The sequence below is a fragment of the Aegilops tauschii genome, chromosome 5 (assembly GCF_002575655.3).
Source record: "Aegilops tauschii subsp. strangulata cultivar AL8/78 chromosome 5, Aet v6.0, whole genome shotgun sequence".
Lineage (NCBI taxonomy): Eukaryota > Viridiplantae > Streptophyta > Magnoliopsida > Poales > Poaceae > Aegilops > Aegilops tauschii.
Window position 1 is genome coordinate 315,731,352 of NC_053039.3, and position 19,014 is coordinate 315,750,365.

Sequence of the window (19,014 nt, forward strand, 5' to 3'; positions counted from 1 at the left end):
TTTCAGACAAATGCGTCCGTAAGACATGGTTCCCCCTCCCAATTCCCCATTCATACCTCGTGGGCGCCAAATCACCTTCTCCCCGGAAGCTCCCTTCTCCCGAGCCGCGAAACCTCAGCCCCTCCTCCATGGCGCCCCCACCGCACCAAATTCATAGCCGCCCTCCTCTCTAATCCCGGAGACGCTGTCCATTTTGTCGCCGTGCACTGGGCCGTGTGCCTCTTACTCCGTGCTGCCGGAGCTGCCTCGACGACGGCCGCGTGAACCGTACCGGAGTCGATTCACCCCCGCCGTTGTTCACGGCGCCGGAGCGGCTCCATCTTTGGACCCGTCCAGAGCCCCGGCGCTGCTTCCCCGTAGCCGTCGACCATCGCGACATCTCTACTTTCCTGTTGCCAGTAGCCACCGCAACCGCGCCGGCCTCACCGACTCGGCAGCTGGAGCTGCCTACTTCATCGGGCCGCCAGGTAGGTCGCACCCTCATCTCAAATCACTTTATTTAGGCGTCAGTTGTTTGAATTTTTATTCTAGGCCAATCGATTCCCAATGGGAAGCAGCACCCCTCGAGCCGGCGGAGCTCCTAGGCTGTCGGTTGGCTGGTGTCTAAAGTAAGGGTGCGGGGGCGCAAGTTCGCCACGGAAGCAGCGCTTAGATGGCTATCTTAGAGTTGCGTGGGTTGAAGGTACTGCTGCCGCCGGATCTGGATGACGGCGAGTCTTTGTGGATTGGCCCGAGGGCGGCGCAACCACGGCAGTGCGGTGGGGCGGGGAGCTGGGTTTTGGTCGGGGCCACGGACGGCGGAGGCAGGCTGCTCTGCTGGTGGCCGCTGGCTCTTCGGGGAAGATTCCGAACAGTGTCAGCCGGGAGGCACAAGACGGCCATCAAGCCATCCGGCGTAGATCGGACAGTACCAAAATAAAATAAAATCGTGTGACCCCAATTTGCTCTTCAGTCAACAGACGTGTGACCACTCTCGTACCTTGTTGTTCATCTCTTAGGGTATTTCTTCAGATCAGAGAGATGTGTCATTCTTAACATTATGCGTTTTCTGCATCTTCAGCCACACTGTCTTCCGACTTACCGCAGCTGCTCCAACAAGGGAAGCATACACCAGAAGGGAGCTATAGTCCCCACTCAATAGTTCCCTGCATCGAATGCGCGTGCCCGACATGGATAGCCACAACAACTGCAGGGCCATTGACAAGTCAGCACATGATGCTCACTCCTATGGATGGCGGCCAGATAGGTTGTAGTACCCTCATCTTAGTTGTGTGCAACATTTATGGCTTTGTTATTCATCTAAGCATGGAAAATAGATTATCACATTTCACTATATATTCATGTTGATCTCTTACGTGTCTTGTTCAGGAGTTAACGCGGTTCCATAGTTCAGCTAAGAGACTTGTTCTTTAGGTACGCTGTTCCATAGTTATGATCCATCAGCCAATGCTATCCCACAGGCTGGTGATTATAGTATTATACCACTTCTAGTATAACCTATGTTGTTCTTTAATACTTTTGTGTGCCATCTAGTTAATCTCGAGTACAAACGATACATATTCTGTAGCTTTCATCTGTGTTCTCCCTTTAGTTTTTGAGACATGTTGCTGCTAGTTAACCCTAGTCCTACTATTTATGTCATCTCCTACAGGCACTCATTACATAAATCTAACTACTAGTTGTCTTCCATGCATGTCAGATATAATTGCACACACTGATATCAACTAGAACCTCACGGAGCAATGTAACGGCCAACAAACTTGATGACAATGATACCCAATATGATGGAACATGTAAAGGCAGTTCTTCACAAGACTTGCAGAAAGATGATGAATCCTATTCACCCCATAAGGTGCTTGCTCTAACTTGGCCCTTGATATGGGTACATCATGCATATAATGTCCTAGAGTGCATCTACTCTGTTGCAATGCCTTGTGCTTCGCCTGCTGATCATGCATGTAAATATGGCATGCTTTCCTGTTTTTCAGTACCTATTCCATTAATGATAACATGTTTTCAAATTCAAGTACTGTCATTCTACTCTATCGCAATGCCATCGGCTTAGTTTGGACATCATGCTTCTCAATATCTTATGCATTGTTATTCATCAGTATGTACTTCATCTGTCTACCATACCATGTTCAATTTTTTACATTGAAGTGTTGTTCTAGTGGTCTCTTGCAATGCCATCTTAGTTTCCCAATCATACACGCATATGTTGCCTTAGTGTTTTTCTGTAATGTATTCCGCTAGCATACAGTTTTACATTCAAGTAGTGTTTTTTACACTGTTGTCCTGTCGTATCCCTAGCTCTTACATCATACTCCCTCCGTCCGGATTACATGTCACAGAAATGGATAAAACTGGATGTATCTAGAACTGAAATACGCCTAGACCCATCAATTTATTTTCGGGTGGAGGGAATACATGTCAATATGTCATACCTTTCTATTCTTCAGTACCTATTCCATCTCTGTTGTAGCATGTTTTATAATTGAAGCACCATTCTTCTATATAAGGCATGCAAGGGGAAGACGGCTATGTTAGAATCTGAAGGGTTACAAACCAGGTCTTTGCAAAAGATCCAAACGCCAGGAGATAATAAACCAACTCCAGTTTTCATAGATACTGCTCCAGCATAGAGAAACCCAACTCCCACTGATAATAAGCAGATTCCAGTGGCCAAAGAACTAGTCCGCTCCAGTCCAGCAAAAATATGTCAACTGCATTCTAAGAAGTGTGTGCGTATCCTCGCATCATGAAATTTATAGCATTCTGATCATATTTTCTACATGTTTCTTACCCATCTCTCTTTTAGAAAATAAGCTTAAAGGATAGAAGACTTTCTGTACTCGGATCGTATTCGAGGAAAGTATCTTGCGGGAATTCTCTGTGCTCCAATGCTGATGTAAGTACCTGTTGTATATCACTATATTTTTACATCAGCATGTATTTTGTTAATCGGTGTGAATCCAACCTTTATCTGATCTAAATTCAGTTGTAACAAAATGTTAAAGGCGACAATGTTGATTTTTGTAAGGAAAACTGCCTGGTAGTTTTGCATACTGAGCTGCATGAGTGTACTATCTCATATCATGCACATTACTGAATTGTAGTGCTGCTCTGGTTGCCCATTCATTCATTGTGTCAATGTTGCTTTCATATTACCTTACCTGGCTGATGATAGATGTGCCATATTGTGTTAATTTGGTGTAGGCTGGTGTGGTCTGGTTGCCCAAACATTCGTTGTGTCAATGTTGCTTTCCTATTATCTGACCTGGCCAATGATAGCAATGCTAGTGTGTTAATTTGGTGCAGGCTGCTGAAGATAAGAAGACAAACTCTGAAAACAGCAAGGCAACCCCATTGTTTCTTTCCAATAAATCTAGGCCAGGTAATATGGCAATAATTCATGATTAATCTGTTCAGTTCCCCTCCTAATTTATGTTATGACGCAGTGGTCGAGACACTCTCCACTATCAATAATACAAGCCTGCCAAAATCGTCATCTGAATCTGTTCAGTTTCCTCTGTCTCGAATGCAACGGGAAAAAATGTATGTTTGTGAACCAATTAATGGCTGAAGCAATGATGGAAATGGTGGAGGAATCAGAGCTGCACATTCGTGCGCAACAACAACTGATCAATGTTTTCAGAGACAATGTAGCAAAGCAGCAAGAACTTGCCCACATGCTTATGGGCGTCATCCGCGCTGAGGTTGCAGATTGTGACGTTGTAGATCGTTAGGTTCTGTTCATTTATTTGCACTGGCATCAACCTTTGATTGCCCAGTGGATGTAATTTCTTGTAATATATGCTGGATGTGCAACGTTTTTCCCTGTATGCCGTACCTTTGCTTGATCGGTTTTGGTCCTGTGCATAATTGCTCGTCGTAATGGGCTCAAATTATCTAATTGGGCCTAAAGTCATGTACGAACTTTAGTGGGCCCATTAAATTAAAGGGCCATTACCAGGCCGAGAGTTAATGGTCGGTCCTCTTACCTCCCGGGTCGTTAACAGGCCGACATCGAAGTGGGCAACAGGTGGGCCCATTTGATTTCACGGGCCGTTAACAGGTCGGTACTAAGTTCGGGCTACATATGGCCCAACTATACTATGGGCCTTTAGCAGGCCGAAAGAGACAGCAGGCTCATACTGGACCATGAAGAGCATGGGCCGCTAAGAGGCCGAAAGTCAGGTCGTACTGTAAATGGCTCAACTGTGTTGTGGGCCTTGAGCAGGGCGAAAGAGAAACCGGGCTGGTATTGGACCATGAAGAGCATGGGCCGTTAAAAGGGCAAAACTCAGGTCCGACTACAAATGGCCCAACTCATTTATGGGCCGTCACCAGGCTGAAAGACACACTGGGCCGGGAATTGGCCCAACACTTAAATGGGTCGCTAAAAGGCCAAAACTCAGGTCCGACTACAAATGGCCCAACTCATTTATGGGCCGTCAACAGGCTGAAAGACACACCGGGCCGGAAATTGGCCCAACACTTAAATGGGTCGCTAAAAGGCCGAAAGATGTACATCCTGAAAATTGGCCCATCCCTTGAATGGGTCGTTAACAACCTGAAATCACATCAGGCCGATATTGAGCCCAAATATATAGCGGGTTGTTAACGGGCTCGAACTGACGATGGGCTGCAATGGTGTCAAATCTTTAACGGGCCGTTGACGGGCCGAATTGGCACATCTCGTATGGGCCGTGGGCTTAAATGGACCTGACACAAGTAGGCCTTATATGGGCCGGCCTGCTAATTTTTACTGGGCCGGCCTTTTTCACCGGAATGGGCCACTGTTGGGCCGTGCCACGTGTTGACCTATCATAGGCGCCTCCTGTCCAATGAGTGGATGACATCTGTCCCAACGGTGAGCCAACACATGTTTCCTCCGGCCAATGAGAATTTTACACGTGGAAAATCCTCATTGGTCCGGGCTGTTAACGGGTTATCGAATCCAAAACCGGACCCGATAGCTTAACGACGACCCGTTACGGTGGATGCCGCGTGTCGGTCACCCTTGACAAAAGCACTTTCATGACGCGCCATTTATCGTCATGGAAGTGGACACTTCCGTGATGATAATTTTGGTAATGTCATGGAACACTTCTACGACAGCACAGGTATGATTATCTTGATTCTGTCATAAAATCGTCATGGATGTACATGCATGATAGAAAACGTGACCTACTGTGACAAACACGTATCATCACGGAAGTGTATTTTTTGTAGTGTGGAGGGGGGCGCCGCACACGGCTAGGCAATTGCCGGATTTATATTTGCCCCCCCCCCCCCCCCCCCGCAGATATATATAGGTGGGAGGGGGAGGGGAGAGGCCAGGAGGCGCCCCAAGTAGGAACGAATCCTACTTGGGCTCCTCCCAAGCCGCGCCCCCTGCCATATATATCGAAGGGGGAGGAAAGAGGGGGAAGGGGGAATCACATCCCCTTTCTTTCCTTTTCTCCTTCCCCTTTCCTTCTCCATCTTGGGCGGCCCATATGGGGGGCGCACTAGCCCCTTGTGGTTGGTGCGTTTCCCCTCTTGTCCCATAAGGCCCATATCTTTTGCCGGGGGTGCCCGGAACCCCTTCCGGTGACCCAATATGTACATGGTACCCTCCGGAACACTTCCGGTGTTCGAATACCATCGTCCTATATATCAATCTTTACCTCTTGACCATTTCAAGACTCCTCATCATGTCCGTGATCTCATCTGGGACTCCGAACAATATTCGGTCACCAAATCACATAACTCATATAATACTATATCATCATCGAACGTTAAGCGTGCAAACCCTACGGGTTCGAGAACTATGTAGACATGACTGAGACACCTCTCCGGTCAATAACCAATAGCGGAACCTAGATGCTCATATTGGCTCCTACATATTCTACGAAGATATTTATCGGTCGAACCGTTATGACAACATACGTAATTCCCTTTGTCCATCGGTATCTTACTTGCCCGAGATTCGATCGTCGGTATCTTCATACCTATTTCAATCTCGTTACCGGCAAGTCTCTTTACTCGTTCCGTAATACATCATCTCGTGACTAACTCCTTAGTCGTTTGCTTGCAAGCTTATGATGTGTAATATCGAGAGGGCCCAGAGATACCTCTCCGATACTCGGAGCGACAAATCCTAATCTTGATCTATGCCAACTCAACAGACACCTTCGAAGATACCTGTAGAGCATCTTTATAATCACCCAGTTATGTTGTGACGTTTGATAGCACACAAGGCATTCCTCCGGTATCCGCGAGTTGGATAGTCTCATAGTCGAAGGAATATGTATTTGACATGAAGAAAGCAATAACAGTAAAACTAAACGATCGTTATGCTAAGCTAACGGATGGGTCTTGTCCATCACATCATTCTCCTAATGATGTGATCCCGTTATCAAATGACAACTCACGTCCATGGTTAGGAAACCTTAACCATCTTTGATCAACGAGCTAGTCTAGTAGAGGCTTACTAGGGACACTATGTTTGTTTATGTATTCACACATGTATTAAGGTTTTCGATCAATACAATTCTAGCATGAATAATAAACCTTTATCATGAATAAGGAAATATAAAATAACAACTTTAGTGTTGCCTCTAGGGCATATTTCCTTCAGTTGAGTGGGAAGAAGATCAATACCCCAAGACGAAGTTTGTTCCTCAACAAGAGAAGTATGACCCCACTTCTTTCAAGGGAACACAAGCTCAAGATGATCTTCCACCACAAGACCACAAGTCAAAAGGCAAGGACAAGCTTCAAGAAGAGATTGACTCATTTGAAGAAGCTCCTAAGGCCATGGTCAAGTGGGTTCCCAAGACTACGTCAAGCTCTACGTCATCAAGTTCAACCACAACTCCAAGGATTCCCATCAAGTTGGTGTGGATTCCAAAGAAGAATAACTAGAGTGTTCTTGAGGGTGACTCCACCAACATACCTCACTCATATTCATTTTAGCAAGGACTTGTGCAATCAACTTCCATATCTTGCACTAGTTCATGGGGTCACAAACCCTCTTGTTGGTAAGACAAGGGACAAGGTAACCTAATGCTTGGATCAATATATCATTTTCTAGCTGGTTTGGCCACCACAAACTACATTTTGAGCCCAAACCTTGAGATGAGAGGATGATTCGTGGCCACTCCATCAACTTGCTACACTTGTTTGATTCACCACCGCAAAAGTTCAAAGTCGTGAGCCTGATTGTTGAGACAGTCAAGAGGACTACTACTGACCAGAAAAGGTCTTGTGGATATGCACCTCATATTCAGATGCTTATCAACTCCAAGGTTGGTACAGATACATATCTACTTGATCGAGAGCACCTTCCTCTTCAGCCAGAATTTGAGGATAATTAAGTGGTGATGGATGCTTCCCATCCTACTTCAGTTGAGGCTCAGGCAGTAGCAACAGCAAGGGCAGCAAAGGAAGCTAATGCACCAAATGCCCCAAAAGCCAATCTCAAATCCAAGCAAGACCAGAAGACATATCTGCTGGAAGCAACACCGAAGATTGAGCGAAGTCTGGCCAACTTAGCCAAGAACCAGGAGAGTTTAGAGCGAATTGTGGAAGACAAAATGTACAATCTTGACATCAAGGTCGTTGAGATAGTCTATTGTGTAGAAGCTGAGAGATGATGCCGAGGATGGAGATGACATACCAACCATTGTCAGATTCCAGAATGTGCCAAGGGCACAAAGATCTTCAGCTGTGCCAAGTAGCAGACACTAGGACTACTCACTCTGCACCTGCCACCACTGCTACAGTGCCACCCCTAGTATCAACACCACCAGTTCAGCAGACATTAGCCGAGGCATTTGCAGAAGGAGTTCTCTCAATGCCATCTACACACACCGAGCAACAAGCCAGAAGACCCCTTCAGGAGCTCCTAGAGATCGTGCCTAGAGTGTCGTATAGCACTATACCTTTTCAAGCTTTTTGGTAACTTGTTGCCAAAGGGGAAAATGTATAGATCATAGGCTTTGAGAGAGAGAGTGTGTCTCGTTCTTTTGCTCGTTGGTTTTTATTTCCCGTTGCTACTTTGTCTGTTTGATTTGTGCTACTTATTGCTTTATGCTCGTGAGATACTTTGTTTGGTTGTGTGATTGATCATACTATGCTTAATGTGTGGTTTATGCTTATCTCTATGATTTTTGGTGTATGATCATTCACTTATGTATTTGGTGATGCGTGAATGTTATTTCACTCTTATCATTTTGTGCGTTCCACCAAGATGTATGTGACATGGAAGAGTGACCCATGATCCTAATCGATTGTGCATTTGCATTCAAACGCAAATTTTAAATAATGCACAAATTTAGGGGGAGCTCTTGCTTATTACATACTTCTCAAAGCGACGATGTACTTCATTCATTTTACAAATTGTCGAAGCTTTGATCTATATGTTGTCATAAATTACCAAAAAACGGGGAGATTGAAAGTGCAACTAATCCCCGGGTGGTTTTGATAATTCATAACAACATATAGCTCATTGAACTAATATCCTTTCAAGATAAATATTTCAGGATGTTCAATGATTGGCATGGCATGGACTAGAGATGCGGACCCCTCAAAATGCTAAGGACAAAGATTGGCCAAAGCTCAAGACTCTTCATCTTTATTTTAGTGATCCAAGATCACATTGAGTCCATAGGAAAGCCAATACTATTAAAAGGGGATGAGGTGTTACTTAATGGCTTACTTGCTCAAATGCTTAGTGATATTGCTCCAAAACCCTTAACCACTTTCTCCATCCAAATATGTCCAAACCCAAAACTCCAACTCGGCCCCACCGATTCTTTCTACCCGGAGCCACCGAGTTTACTTGACATATCCACTGCCAGAAACCCTAACAGTTCGGTCTCACCGATACGGATCTCGGTCTCACTGAGATGGCCTTTCCAACTCTCTCTTATTAGTTGCAATTATTTCGGTCTCACCGAGTTTGCTTGACAGATTCTCTGTGTGCGTATTGCTTCACTTTGATCTCACCGAGTTGATGCAATCGGCGTCACCGAGATGATGTTTGCCCTAAGCCCTAGCACATCGGTCCCACCGAGTTCTTCCAGTCGGTCCCACCGAGATTCCTAACGTTCACATTTTTGAACTGATCGGTGTCACCGAGTTTAACCATTCGGTCCCACCGAGATGAGTCAAATGTGTGTAACGATTGGATTTTGTGCGGAGGCTATATATACCCCTCCACCCCCTTCTCCATTTGTGAGAGAGCCATCAGAACGTGCCTACACTTACACCATTCATTTTCTGAGAGAGAACCACCTACTCATGTGTTGAGATCAAGAGATTCCATTCCTACCATTTGAATCTTGATTTCTAGCCTTCCCCAAGTTGCTTTCCACTCAAATCACTCTTCCACCATAGCAAAATCTGAGAGAGAGAGAGAGAGAGTTGAGTGTTGGGGAGACTACCATTTGAAGCACAAGAGCAATGAGTTCATCGTCAACACACCATCTATTACCTTTTGGAAAGTGGTGTCTCCTAGATTGGTTAGGTGTCGCTTGGGAGCCTCCGTCATGATGTGGAGTTGAACCAAGAAGTTTTTAAGGGCAAGGAGATCTCCTACTTCATGAAGATCTACCCGAGTGAGGCAAGTCTTTCATGGGCGATGGCCATGGTGGGATAGACAAGGTTGCTTCTTCGTGGACCTTTCGTGGGTGGAGCCCTCCGTGGACTCGCGCATCCGTTACCCTTCGTGGGTTGAAGTCTCCATCAATGTGGATGTACGATAGCACCACCTATCGGAACCACGCCAAAAATCTCCGTGTCGCCATTGCGTTTGCCTTCTCCAAACCCTTCCCTTTACCTTCATATCCAATGTTTTACTTTTCGCTGCTATACTCTTAGAATTGCATGTGTAGATTGATTGCTTGACTTGTGCTAATTGCTAAAATCTGCCCACAACTAAAACTGGGAAAAATATAGATTTTTATTTGGTCAAGTAGTCTAATCACCCCCTCTAGACATACTTTCGATCCTACAAAATACCGGATGCTTACTGCACAAAAATTACAATACCGCCTGAAGAAATAACAAGGCTCCGGAAGTTGAGGCATCTTTTTGCATCTGGAATCCTTGATGATACTGACAACAATGTCGTGTTATCCAATGGTGTAGCTGCTCCTCGAGGCAAATGGCATTCCACTAGTCTGCAAACTCTTCAAAATTTTGAAGCAAATGATGAGATGTTGCAGAGCATTGCATGCTTGTCTGAGTTAAGGACGCTTGGCATTACAGATATAAGAGCAGGCCAGTCTGCAAGCTTGTGCAGCGCTATCTCCAAGCTGTCTAAACTTCAACATCTTTTGGTGTCCTCGGAAGGTGATGAAGCGCTACAACTTTCGTCTGTTCAGCTGCCCCAAACAATTCCGAAGCTCGAGGTTGGGGGTCTGCTGGGGCAGGCCACAACACGTAACCTCTTCACTTCAGTCAGATGCCTCGGGAACATCACTCATCTCCATCTATGGTTCTCAATGATAAATCAAGATCTATTTCGCTACCTCCATTTGGGTTGTTTGTTGTCGCTCTGTATTCTGCAGGCGTTTCAAGGTGAGGAGATGTCGTTCTCTGCAGGGTCATTTCCCAAACTTCAATCGCATGTGGTACATGGTGCATCGCAACTCAAGCGGATTGAGATAGAAGAGGGCTCTATGGCGAACCTGGTCCGTCTTACGGTAACAGGTTGTCCAACACCGAAGGAGCTGCCTCAAGGTGTCGAGTTCCTCCACAAGCTCGAAGCGTTGCACCTCGAGATCACAGTTGATGATTTTCTTTAGAAGATTCAGTCAGAACAAGAATGGGAGGTACACCAAAGCAAGATTGGACACATCAAGAAGGTTTATGTTGGATTTTCAGGAAATGAATAAAGTACATTCCACTAATGGGTTCTTACCTCGTTTTTCCAGGCTGGACAAGAAATATGTGCTAAATAGGGTAGGTATTGCATCTGGCCTACCTTTATCTGAAAATGGTTGTAACAAATTGTATGTTTTTTTTTGGCAAAAATAGTTGTAACAAATTGTATGTTTTGTATACTTTGATGACTATATTGGAGTATATACATATTGTGATTCATTCGTCTTTTCTCATCATGAAGGTGACATTCTATTCTCCAAAGAATTGCATCACACATATCGAAGACAATAGATGACTACATGTAATCAGTTGTGAATACTGAAGTTTACAAGTTGGCAGTTAATTTTCTCATAAATAGTTATATGTTGCATCTCAACCATGCACCTTAGCCATGGCAGTTAGTGGCTTGGTGCCGACGAGCCCCTCCCAACTTCTTCCTTCCGACTACTTTCTCTTCACCTCTCGTGTGGTCACTGTCATCTTCAAGGGCGTTAGATCCGTCATTGTCTATCCAAGTGCTGCTGACAGTGAGGAAGTTGGCAATCACATTCTCTTCAAAAGCTTTCTTGCCTCCGTGAGAGAGCTCCGGATCTACTCCGTCTCCTCCCACAACAATCTTGGCTTCTTCTCTCGAGCAATGGTGTGAGTGGCGGAGCGAGTTACCATTGATTTGTGTGCCGATTGTCATGTTCATTTCTTGTGTTTGCCTTGTTGTCTCTAAAAAGTGGATTTGACTTGCACATGTTGTATCGATTTTCATCTGTTAATTTATTAGGCAACCAACCTAATTACTTTCTCCGTCCGGATTTATTGGCACCTTTCATATTTTGTATCTAAGCTTGACCGTAGATTTGACTAACAAAATATAAGTTGTATCTCACAAAAATTGTATTGTTGCATTTGTATTTGAAATAAAGTTTTCAATAGTATTGTTTTTGTGGTATGTAACTTATATTTTGCTAGTTAAATCTAAGGTCAAAGTTTGATCCAAAATAATAGGGCTCTAATAAACCCAGAGGAAGGGAGTAATACAACAGGTAAATGTTTTTCTAAAAGAGACACCCAAAGGACATCTTGGTAAATGTTTTGCCTTGGTTTTGAAGGAAAAGGAAATTACCAAGTCGAAATGGTGAATTTTCAGAAGTCAAATCACAAATGGAGCCTATGCTGGGCCTTTTTTGTTTTTTTGACTATGCTGGGCCAGGTTAGAGTGCAGAACCGCGCCAGGCCACCACACGGGAGATGAGCTGAACCGTAACGGGCCTAGCCCGAAGTGGCCACAGATCGAGAAATCTCTTCCTCCCCCCTTCGCCGCAAGGAAAAACCTGCTCAAACCCCTCATGGCCGCCGCCCCGTCACCGGCGCCGCCGCGGATCCTCCTCGCCGGCGACGCCCACGGCCGCCTGCAGCAGCTCTTCAAGCGCGTCAAATCGGTATCCTCCGCTCCCCAACCTCGCATTCTAGCTGGTTTCGTCTTCTCATTCGTGTATCCGTGCGCCCCAGGTGAACCAGTCGACAGGGCCGTTCCACGCGCTGCTCTGTGTGGGGCAGTTCTTCCCGCCCGAGGCCGCCGAGGGGGACAGCCCGCCGGGGGACGTCGCGGACTATCTGGAGGGACGGGCCGCCGTGCCCATCCCGACCTACTTCACCGGCGACTACGGCCCCACTGCGCCTCGCCTCCTCTCGAAGGCCGCTGCTGACGCCCGAGGATTCAACCCCGGTGGCATCGAGATATGCCCCAACCTATTCTGGCTCAGGGGCAGCGCCCTCTTCAACCTCCACGGTCTCTCCCTCCCTCATTTGTTTGTTTAACCGATCTGTCAATAGATTACTTTACCAAGAGTCCTGTTCATTTGCTACACTTTTGTAGCTGATAAACCATTTCATGTGACAGTGTGAGCTGATTTACCTGACAATGAGCATATGAGATCATTTGTACGGCAAGCTTATTTTAATTGCCATTGATTGATTTCCCCTTCTGTTTGTAGGTTTATCGGTAGCTTACTTGTCAGGAAGGAAAGGGTTAGGAGGGCCTGGCTGCTATAGCCAGGATGATGTTGATGCCCTGCGGGCTCTTGCCGAAGAGCCAGGAATTGTTGATTTGTTCTTGACATATCCTTTGTTCCATTTTAACATTCTTTTAAATATCTATGAGTGTTAATACCAAGAATTTTTTATTGACAATTTTGAAAGCATCAATCATGCATAATTGGTTCCCTTGACGATTATGAGATGTACTAACGAATGGCCAGCTGGAGTGGTGGATGGCGCTGATACTTCTAAGGTGCCTCCTCAGGTCTTGGATCCTCAGGGGTATGATCCTGTTGTTGCCGAATTGGTTGCCGAGATTAAGCCAAGGTTTGGTTTCTAGACTCATATAGTAGCTTAATTGTTGAGACTAGCTTCTCCTTGAAGCACTAATTTGAATTTTTGTAAACGTTAGCATACACTGAGATTTTATGATACCATCCTAGCTTTTCCAATTTTTTTTATTGTGAACCAGAAAACAGAAGTGTGCCAAATTCGCAAAATACGTGTCATGATTTGTTTCTTGCAGATATCACATTGCAGGTACTAAAGGTATATTTTATGCAAGGGAACCTTATGTGAATGATTCCTCTCCCCATGTTACCCGTTTTATTGGACTTGCTAATGTGGGAAACAAAGAGAAGCAGGTATACTTACACTTAACAAAATCAACTTGTCCTAAAATACTTTTCTGTGTATACTTCTGTTATGCCACTACATTCTGCTCTTTATTGCTTTCACGGTTTAAGACTTTTCCTCCTGCCATTCAGTTTCAAAAAAAAGATCCATTCTTTTGTTCACATATATCTCGTGCTGCTGTTAATTTCTGTTATGTAAATCTTCTGTTATAATATATTTTTCCAGTGTAAATGTGCTGCTGCGCTGATAATCTGTTTAACTATCAAGTCATTAATTGGCTACTCCTTATTGCATATACTTTTCAGAAATTTATTCATGCGATTTCTCCTACTCCAGCATCCACCATGTCCAGTGCTGATATTCATGCGAGACCTCCAAATGCTACTTTATCACCATATGCTGCTCCAGCAAAATCTGTTCATGTTGAAGACACTCCAAAGCGTCCTGCTGAAAGCACTGATTTGCAATATTGGCGTTATGATGTCAAGCGGCAACGACAAGGGCAAACTGATGGAAGTCTATTGTGTTTCAAATATACATCCTCAGGGTCCTGTCCTCGAGGGAGTAAATGCAACTTCAGGCATGATGAAGAAGCCAGGGAACACTGTCAGAGAAATGTCTGTTTTGATTTTCTAAACAAGGGAAAATGTGAGAGGGGCCCTGAATGCAGATTTGCTCACAGCCTTACTGAAGAGGCTGCTGCAAGGGATGCAAAACCCCGTAGGTGAGAGGAGTTGTCCAAATCTCTCTCTCTCTCTCTCTCTCTCTCTCTCTCTCTCTCTCTCATGCATTCAGTAATCAGTTATGGTACTCATCCTATAATTTTGTTAACTATAGTGAACGACGACGTGTTGAGAGCAGCTGCTGGTTCTGTTTGTCAAGTCCAGATGTCGAGTCACATCTTGTTATTAGTATCGGAGATGGTTACTACTGCGCGCTTGCGAAGGGACCACTTGTTCCGGATCATGTTCTAGTGATACCAGTTGAACACTTCCCTACTACAATAGCGATGCCTGTGGAACCTGAGGCAGAGCTCAGGAGATATAAGGATTCACTGGGTAAGTATTTTGAGAAACGAGGAAAAGCAGCTGTATATTTTGAGTGGGTTTCACAGCAGTCTCGCCATGCAAACCTTCAGGTAAGGATACCTCTGTCGTATGATTTGTTCCATGCATTTCATTTTTTGTTACAGTGGATATTAATCCACCGAATTTCTTTGTGAAGGCTGTCCCCGTACCATTGTCAAAGGCAACTAATGTTAAGAAGATCTTTCACCTAGCAGCCCAACGATTGGGATTTGAATTTTCTGTTGTGAATCCAGGTGCGCCATATTATGTAATTTGTTTATGGCCTGACTTAATGTAAAGGAAAGACATAAACATAAGCACATTCTTTCAATCCATGCCGCAGGATACATGCATTGTTCTGGTTACCTACTCGTCATTATTTCCAGTTTAAGAAACTTCCAGAAACATATTGATCTTTCCACCAATTATCCTATTGGGCGGCATTTTCTTATTGTGATGCCAATATTACTTCTACATATGATACTGCTACTTTCAGAAAGCCTTCGAATTGTAAACATAGGTTGATCTCGGTCTCATGTCAAGTCATGTTCCTATGTTATTTTGTGAGTCATATGGGGATTAGATAACTGAAATTAATGGATTGCAAATCATTGTCCTATGCAAATAGCTTTTTCAGCTTGTTCTATCGATTAAATGGTTTAACTCTGATCACAAGTAAACTATAGCTGTATATCCTTTTTTTTAAGAAAAAGTTTGTGCATGTATTCTATTGCTAAGCTCCTTTTTGTTTTGGCTTATGACAGATGGTGATGCTAACCAAGGTAGAGAACTGTTAAGGTCGCAGTATGACGGCAAATCGGGCTTGTTTTATGTAGAGCTCCCAGATGGCACACTACTCTTGCATATAATTGACAGTGGTGAGAAGTTCCCTGCCCAGTTTGGACGTGAGGTATGTCAGAGATGATCATTGATCCATTTTTTAGTTTCAGATGATAACCTACTCAAGCAGGCAAGAAATTAAGAGTGATACCTGATATCTCGGCAACCTAACTTTGTCAATCTTAAGACATACTCCCTCCGTCCCATAATGTAAGACGTTCACTAGTGTCAAAAAACGTCTTACATTATGGGAAGGAGGGAGTACTTCAGTAACTTTACTTGGTTAATCTCAAGGCACAACTCGCCTACAAGGTGATGCCTGAAATTGATGTTTGACCAATACACGAGTGCGATCCTACAGCTGCAGCTGAGTCTTTCCATGTACTTGTGACAGGTATTGGCGGGATTGTTAAGCATGGCAGACCGTGCAGACTGGAGGAACTGTAAGCTTTCCAAGGAAGAAGAAGTTAAGATGGTGGATGATTTTAAGCAAGGGTTCCGCGAGTTTGATCCTGCTGAATGACAACATGCTCAAGCCACCTATCTCTTGGGCGTTGATGATGCATGCCTGATGTTCATGACTTCTTAAGCCACTGAGACAAGTCCTAGCGTGTCCCCAACAGGTGAGCCGGGCCATGAACCAAAACCTGCTGCGGATTCGTGGTTTTGTAGCTGACCGTTACGAGTACGTAGGTTGGTCAGGTATAACTACAAGAAATGAGAATCGGACAGTCACAAGAAATTTTCATTGATGAGGAAACTGGGCAGTTGATGGTTGAATCCAGCCTTTTTTTTAACCTGCCATTTGAGTCTGTACCGCTTTCCTCTCCCTTCTTTGTTTGAACTCTAGAACAAAAAAAAAAACAACAACCAAGAAATCTGTTGTCATAGATGTACATCTACGACGCACCCTCCATCATGATCTGGCTTTTGTCATAAATTTGTAATTGATTTTTTTTGTGGGGGATAAATTTGTAATAGATGTTCATCTGGGACGAGAAGTTGTATCCCGATCAAAATAACCTTGTGGTGGATACCTGAAGAGAGTGCCATCCTTCAACGTAACCTTGTGGTGGCGGACTTTTGCTTCTCGATGAAGTTGCTAGAACAAGTAGTGGAAGCTCAAGGGAGGGGGAGGGGGCAGCTCAGGCTTTCAAGGAGAGAGTTATTAAGGATGGATCTTGGGAGGAAGGGGATGACACAAACAATGTGGATGAAGATGACGACTTGTGTTCATAAGGTGGCTTCAAAAAAGTTTGGGGTGACCAGGGGAAGTCAAAATGAAGCTAATTAAAGACACTTGGTTACGGAACAATGATGTCAAAACAACTATTAAGCAGAAAAAAGATTTGTTAGCGCCTATACCGGGGTCAACATAGAGAAATACAAGGTGGCAAAGAAGACCGCAAAGCGAGTTGTGAGTGAAACAAGGGGTCAGACGTATGAGGATCTCTATCAGCATTTAAATACGAAGGAAGACATAAGTGACATTTATAAGATTACCAAGATCCGAGAGAGGAAGATGAGGGATGTCAACCAAGCTAAATGCATCAATGCTGGAGCAAATCGACATTTGGTGAAGGACGAGAAGATCAATAATAGATGGCGAGGATACTTTTTGTGCAACGAATCCATGAGTATGACGTTAGGGAGGCTCTAAAAGGAATGAATGAAGAACGGGTCTTGATTGTATCCCAATTGAGTGGAAATGCCTTGGAGACATAGCGGTAGTATGTCCAAATAAGCTTTCCAAACACATTTTTCGGGCAAATAAGATTCTCGAAGAATGAAGGCGGAGTATATTAGTGTCAATCTACAAGAATAAGGGGAATGTTTAAAATTGTACTAATTACTGCGGAATTGATCTGATGAGCCATACAATGAAGCTATGTGAAAAGTCACTAAATACCACTTAAGAAAAATGACAAGCATGACCAAAAAATCAATTTGATTTCATTTGTGGGAGGTCGACCATGGAAACTATTTACTTGGTACGACAACCTATGGAGAGACACAAGGATCAAAGGAAGGACATGCATATGATGTTCATTGACTTGGAGAAGGCCTATGATAAGATATCGCGTAATATCATGTGGTAGGACTTGGAAAAATACACAGTCCCAACAAAGTACATTAACCTCATCAAGGACATGTATCATAATATTGTGACAAGTGTTCAGACAAGTGATGGTGGCACTGATGACTTTCCAATTAAAATAGCCATGCACCAAGGGTCAACTTTGAGCCCTTATCTTTTTTGCTTTAGTAATGGATGAGGTCACACGGGATATACAAGGAGATACCCCATGGTGTATACTCTGTGCAGATGATGTGGCGCTAGTCAATGATAGTAGGACAAGGGTTAATATAGGGGCCGTGGCTATCTGGCGCGCGAGCGTTCCAACGCCCGTTTTCCGACAGGCTTCAATTTGGAAAGTGGCTTAACTACGTGGATTAGTTAGGCTAGTCATAGTGGGGAGTATCATATACTAGTATCATGCATATGATATTAGTGTATGATACAACCTTCATAGTACATAGTATCATAAAGTAGTATCATAGATGATCATATTTATTGCCATGCATGACACAGAGTAGCATAGCATTTAACATGATACGGTATCTACCTATGTTACTCTAGCCCTATCTCTCTTCTTTAATTGTGTGCCACATAAACATGTTTGCTAGTCCCAAATGCATGTTACCGGTTATGTTACCCCCACTATGGCTAGCCTTAGGGGCGATTAATTGGAGCCCCCCTGAAAATCAGGAGGGGGCGGTGATTAGTGTTGATTTGGGTGGGGCCGCCTCCGGCCCTCTTGCCTTACCTAGCCTTTGCATGTGTGTGCGCTGGAAGTCTCATGCGGTGGGCCTTGATGGAAAGACTTGTCGGCTGATTAGTTGCACTGGATTAGATCGCTCGCTGCAGCGGCCGATCGCTAGGAAGTCATTTCGTAATATAGGAAATTAGAGTTGTGGAGACAGTTATTAGAATCGAAAGATTTTAGGCTTACTAGAACTTAAACTGAGTATGCGAGGTATAGTTTCAATACTATTAGGCACGAGAAGGGAGAGATCATCCTTGATGGGTAGGCGGACAAGAATGGTGATGTTGACGAACATGTGAGCCATGTAATCAAAGTCAGATGGATGACGAAGTGTTGCGAAGCTTCGTGTGTCCTACTCCTATGTGACATGAGAATTTCACAAAAGCTAAAAGACATATTCTATAGGACATCGATTCGACCTAGGATATTATGTTGACTAACTAAAATGTGACATGTCCAACTGTTAGGTGTAGCAAATATGCGCATGCTGAGATGGATGTGTGACCACACAAAGAAAAGATCAAGTCTGAAATGTTGATATATGAGATAGAGTTGGGTAGCACCAATTGAAGAGAAGCATGTCCAGTATCCTCTAAGATGGTTTGGGTATATACAACGTGGGCCTCCAGAAGCGTCAATGCATAGCGGAAGGATAAAGTGTGTTGATAATGTCAAGAGAGGTTTGTGTAGACCAAACTTGACATGTGAGGAGTCCCTTAATAAAGACTTGAAAG

At 44.2% G+C, this 19,014-nt stretch overlaps 1 protein-coding gene and 1 pseudogene across 1 annotated transcript; both read left to right on the plus strand.

Annotated features, from left to right (window-relative positions):
• Positions 1-10,889, plus strand: part of LOC109783068 (disease resistance protein RPM1-like) — a 294,136-nt pseudogene extending 283,247 nt beyond the window's left edge.
• A 1,247-nt stretch (positions 10,890-12,136) lies between these two features.
• On the plus strand, positions 12,137-16,423 carry LOC109741413 (zinc finger CCCH domain-containing protein 59). Its single transcript, XM_073500304.1, has 10 exons — positions 12,137-12,311; positions 12,382-12,661; positions 12,867-12,988; positions 13,115-13,236; positions 13,436-13,553; positions 13,851-14,269; positions 14,383-14,683; positions 14,770-14,866; positions 15,377-15,522; positions 15,847-16,423. The coding sequence occupies exons 1-10, from the start codon at positions 12,219-12,221 to the stop codon at positions 15,973-15,975; spliced, it is 1,827 nt and encodes a 608-aa protein (XP_073356405.1). The 5' UTR covers positions 12,137-12,218; the 3' UTR covers positions 15,976-16,423.
• Positions 16,424-19,014: the final 2,591 nt, after the last annotated feature.

Coding starts and splice junctions, on each gene's coding strand:
- LOC109741413 (XM_073500304.1), top strand. CDS start 12,219: ATGGCCGCCGCCCCGTCACCGGCGCCGCCGCGGATCCTCCTCGCCGGC. Junction 12,662..12,866: donor CGCCCTCTTCAACCTCCACG/GTCTCTCCCTCC, acceptor TTCTGTTTGTAG/GTTTATCGGTAGCTTACTTG. Junction 14,270..14,382: donor AGGGATGCAAAACCCCGTAG/GTGAGAGGAGTT, acceptor TGTTAACTATAG/TGAACGACGACGTGTTGAGA.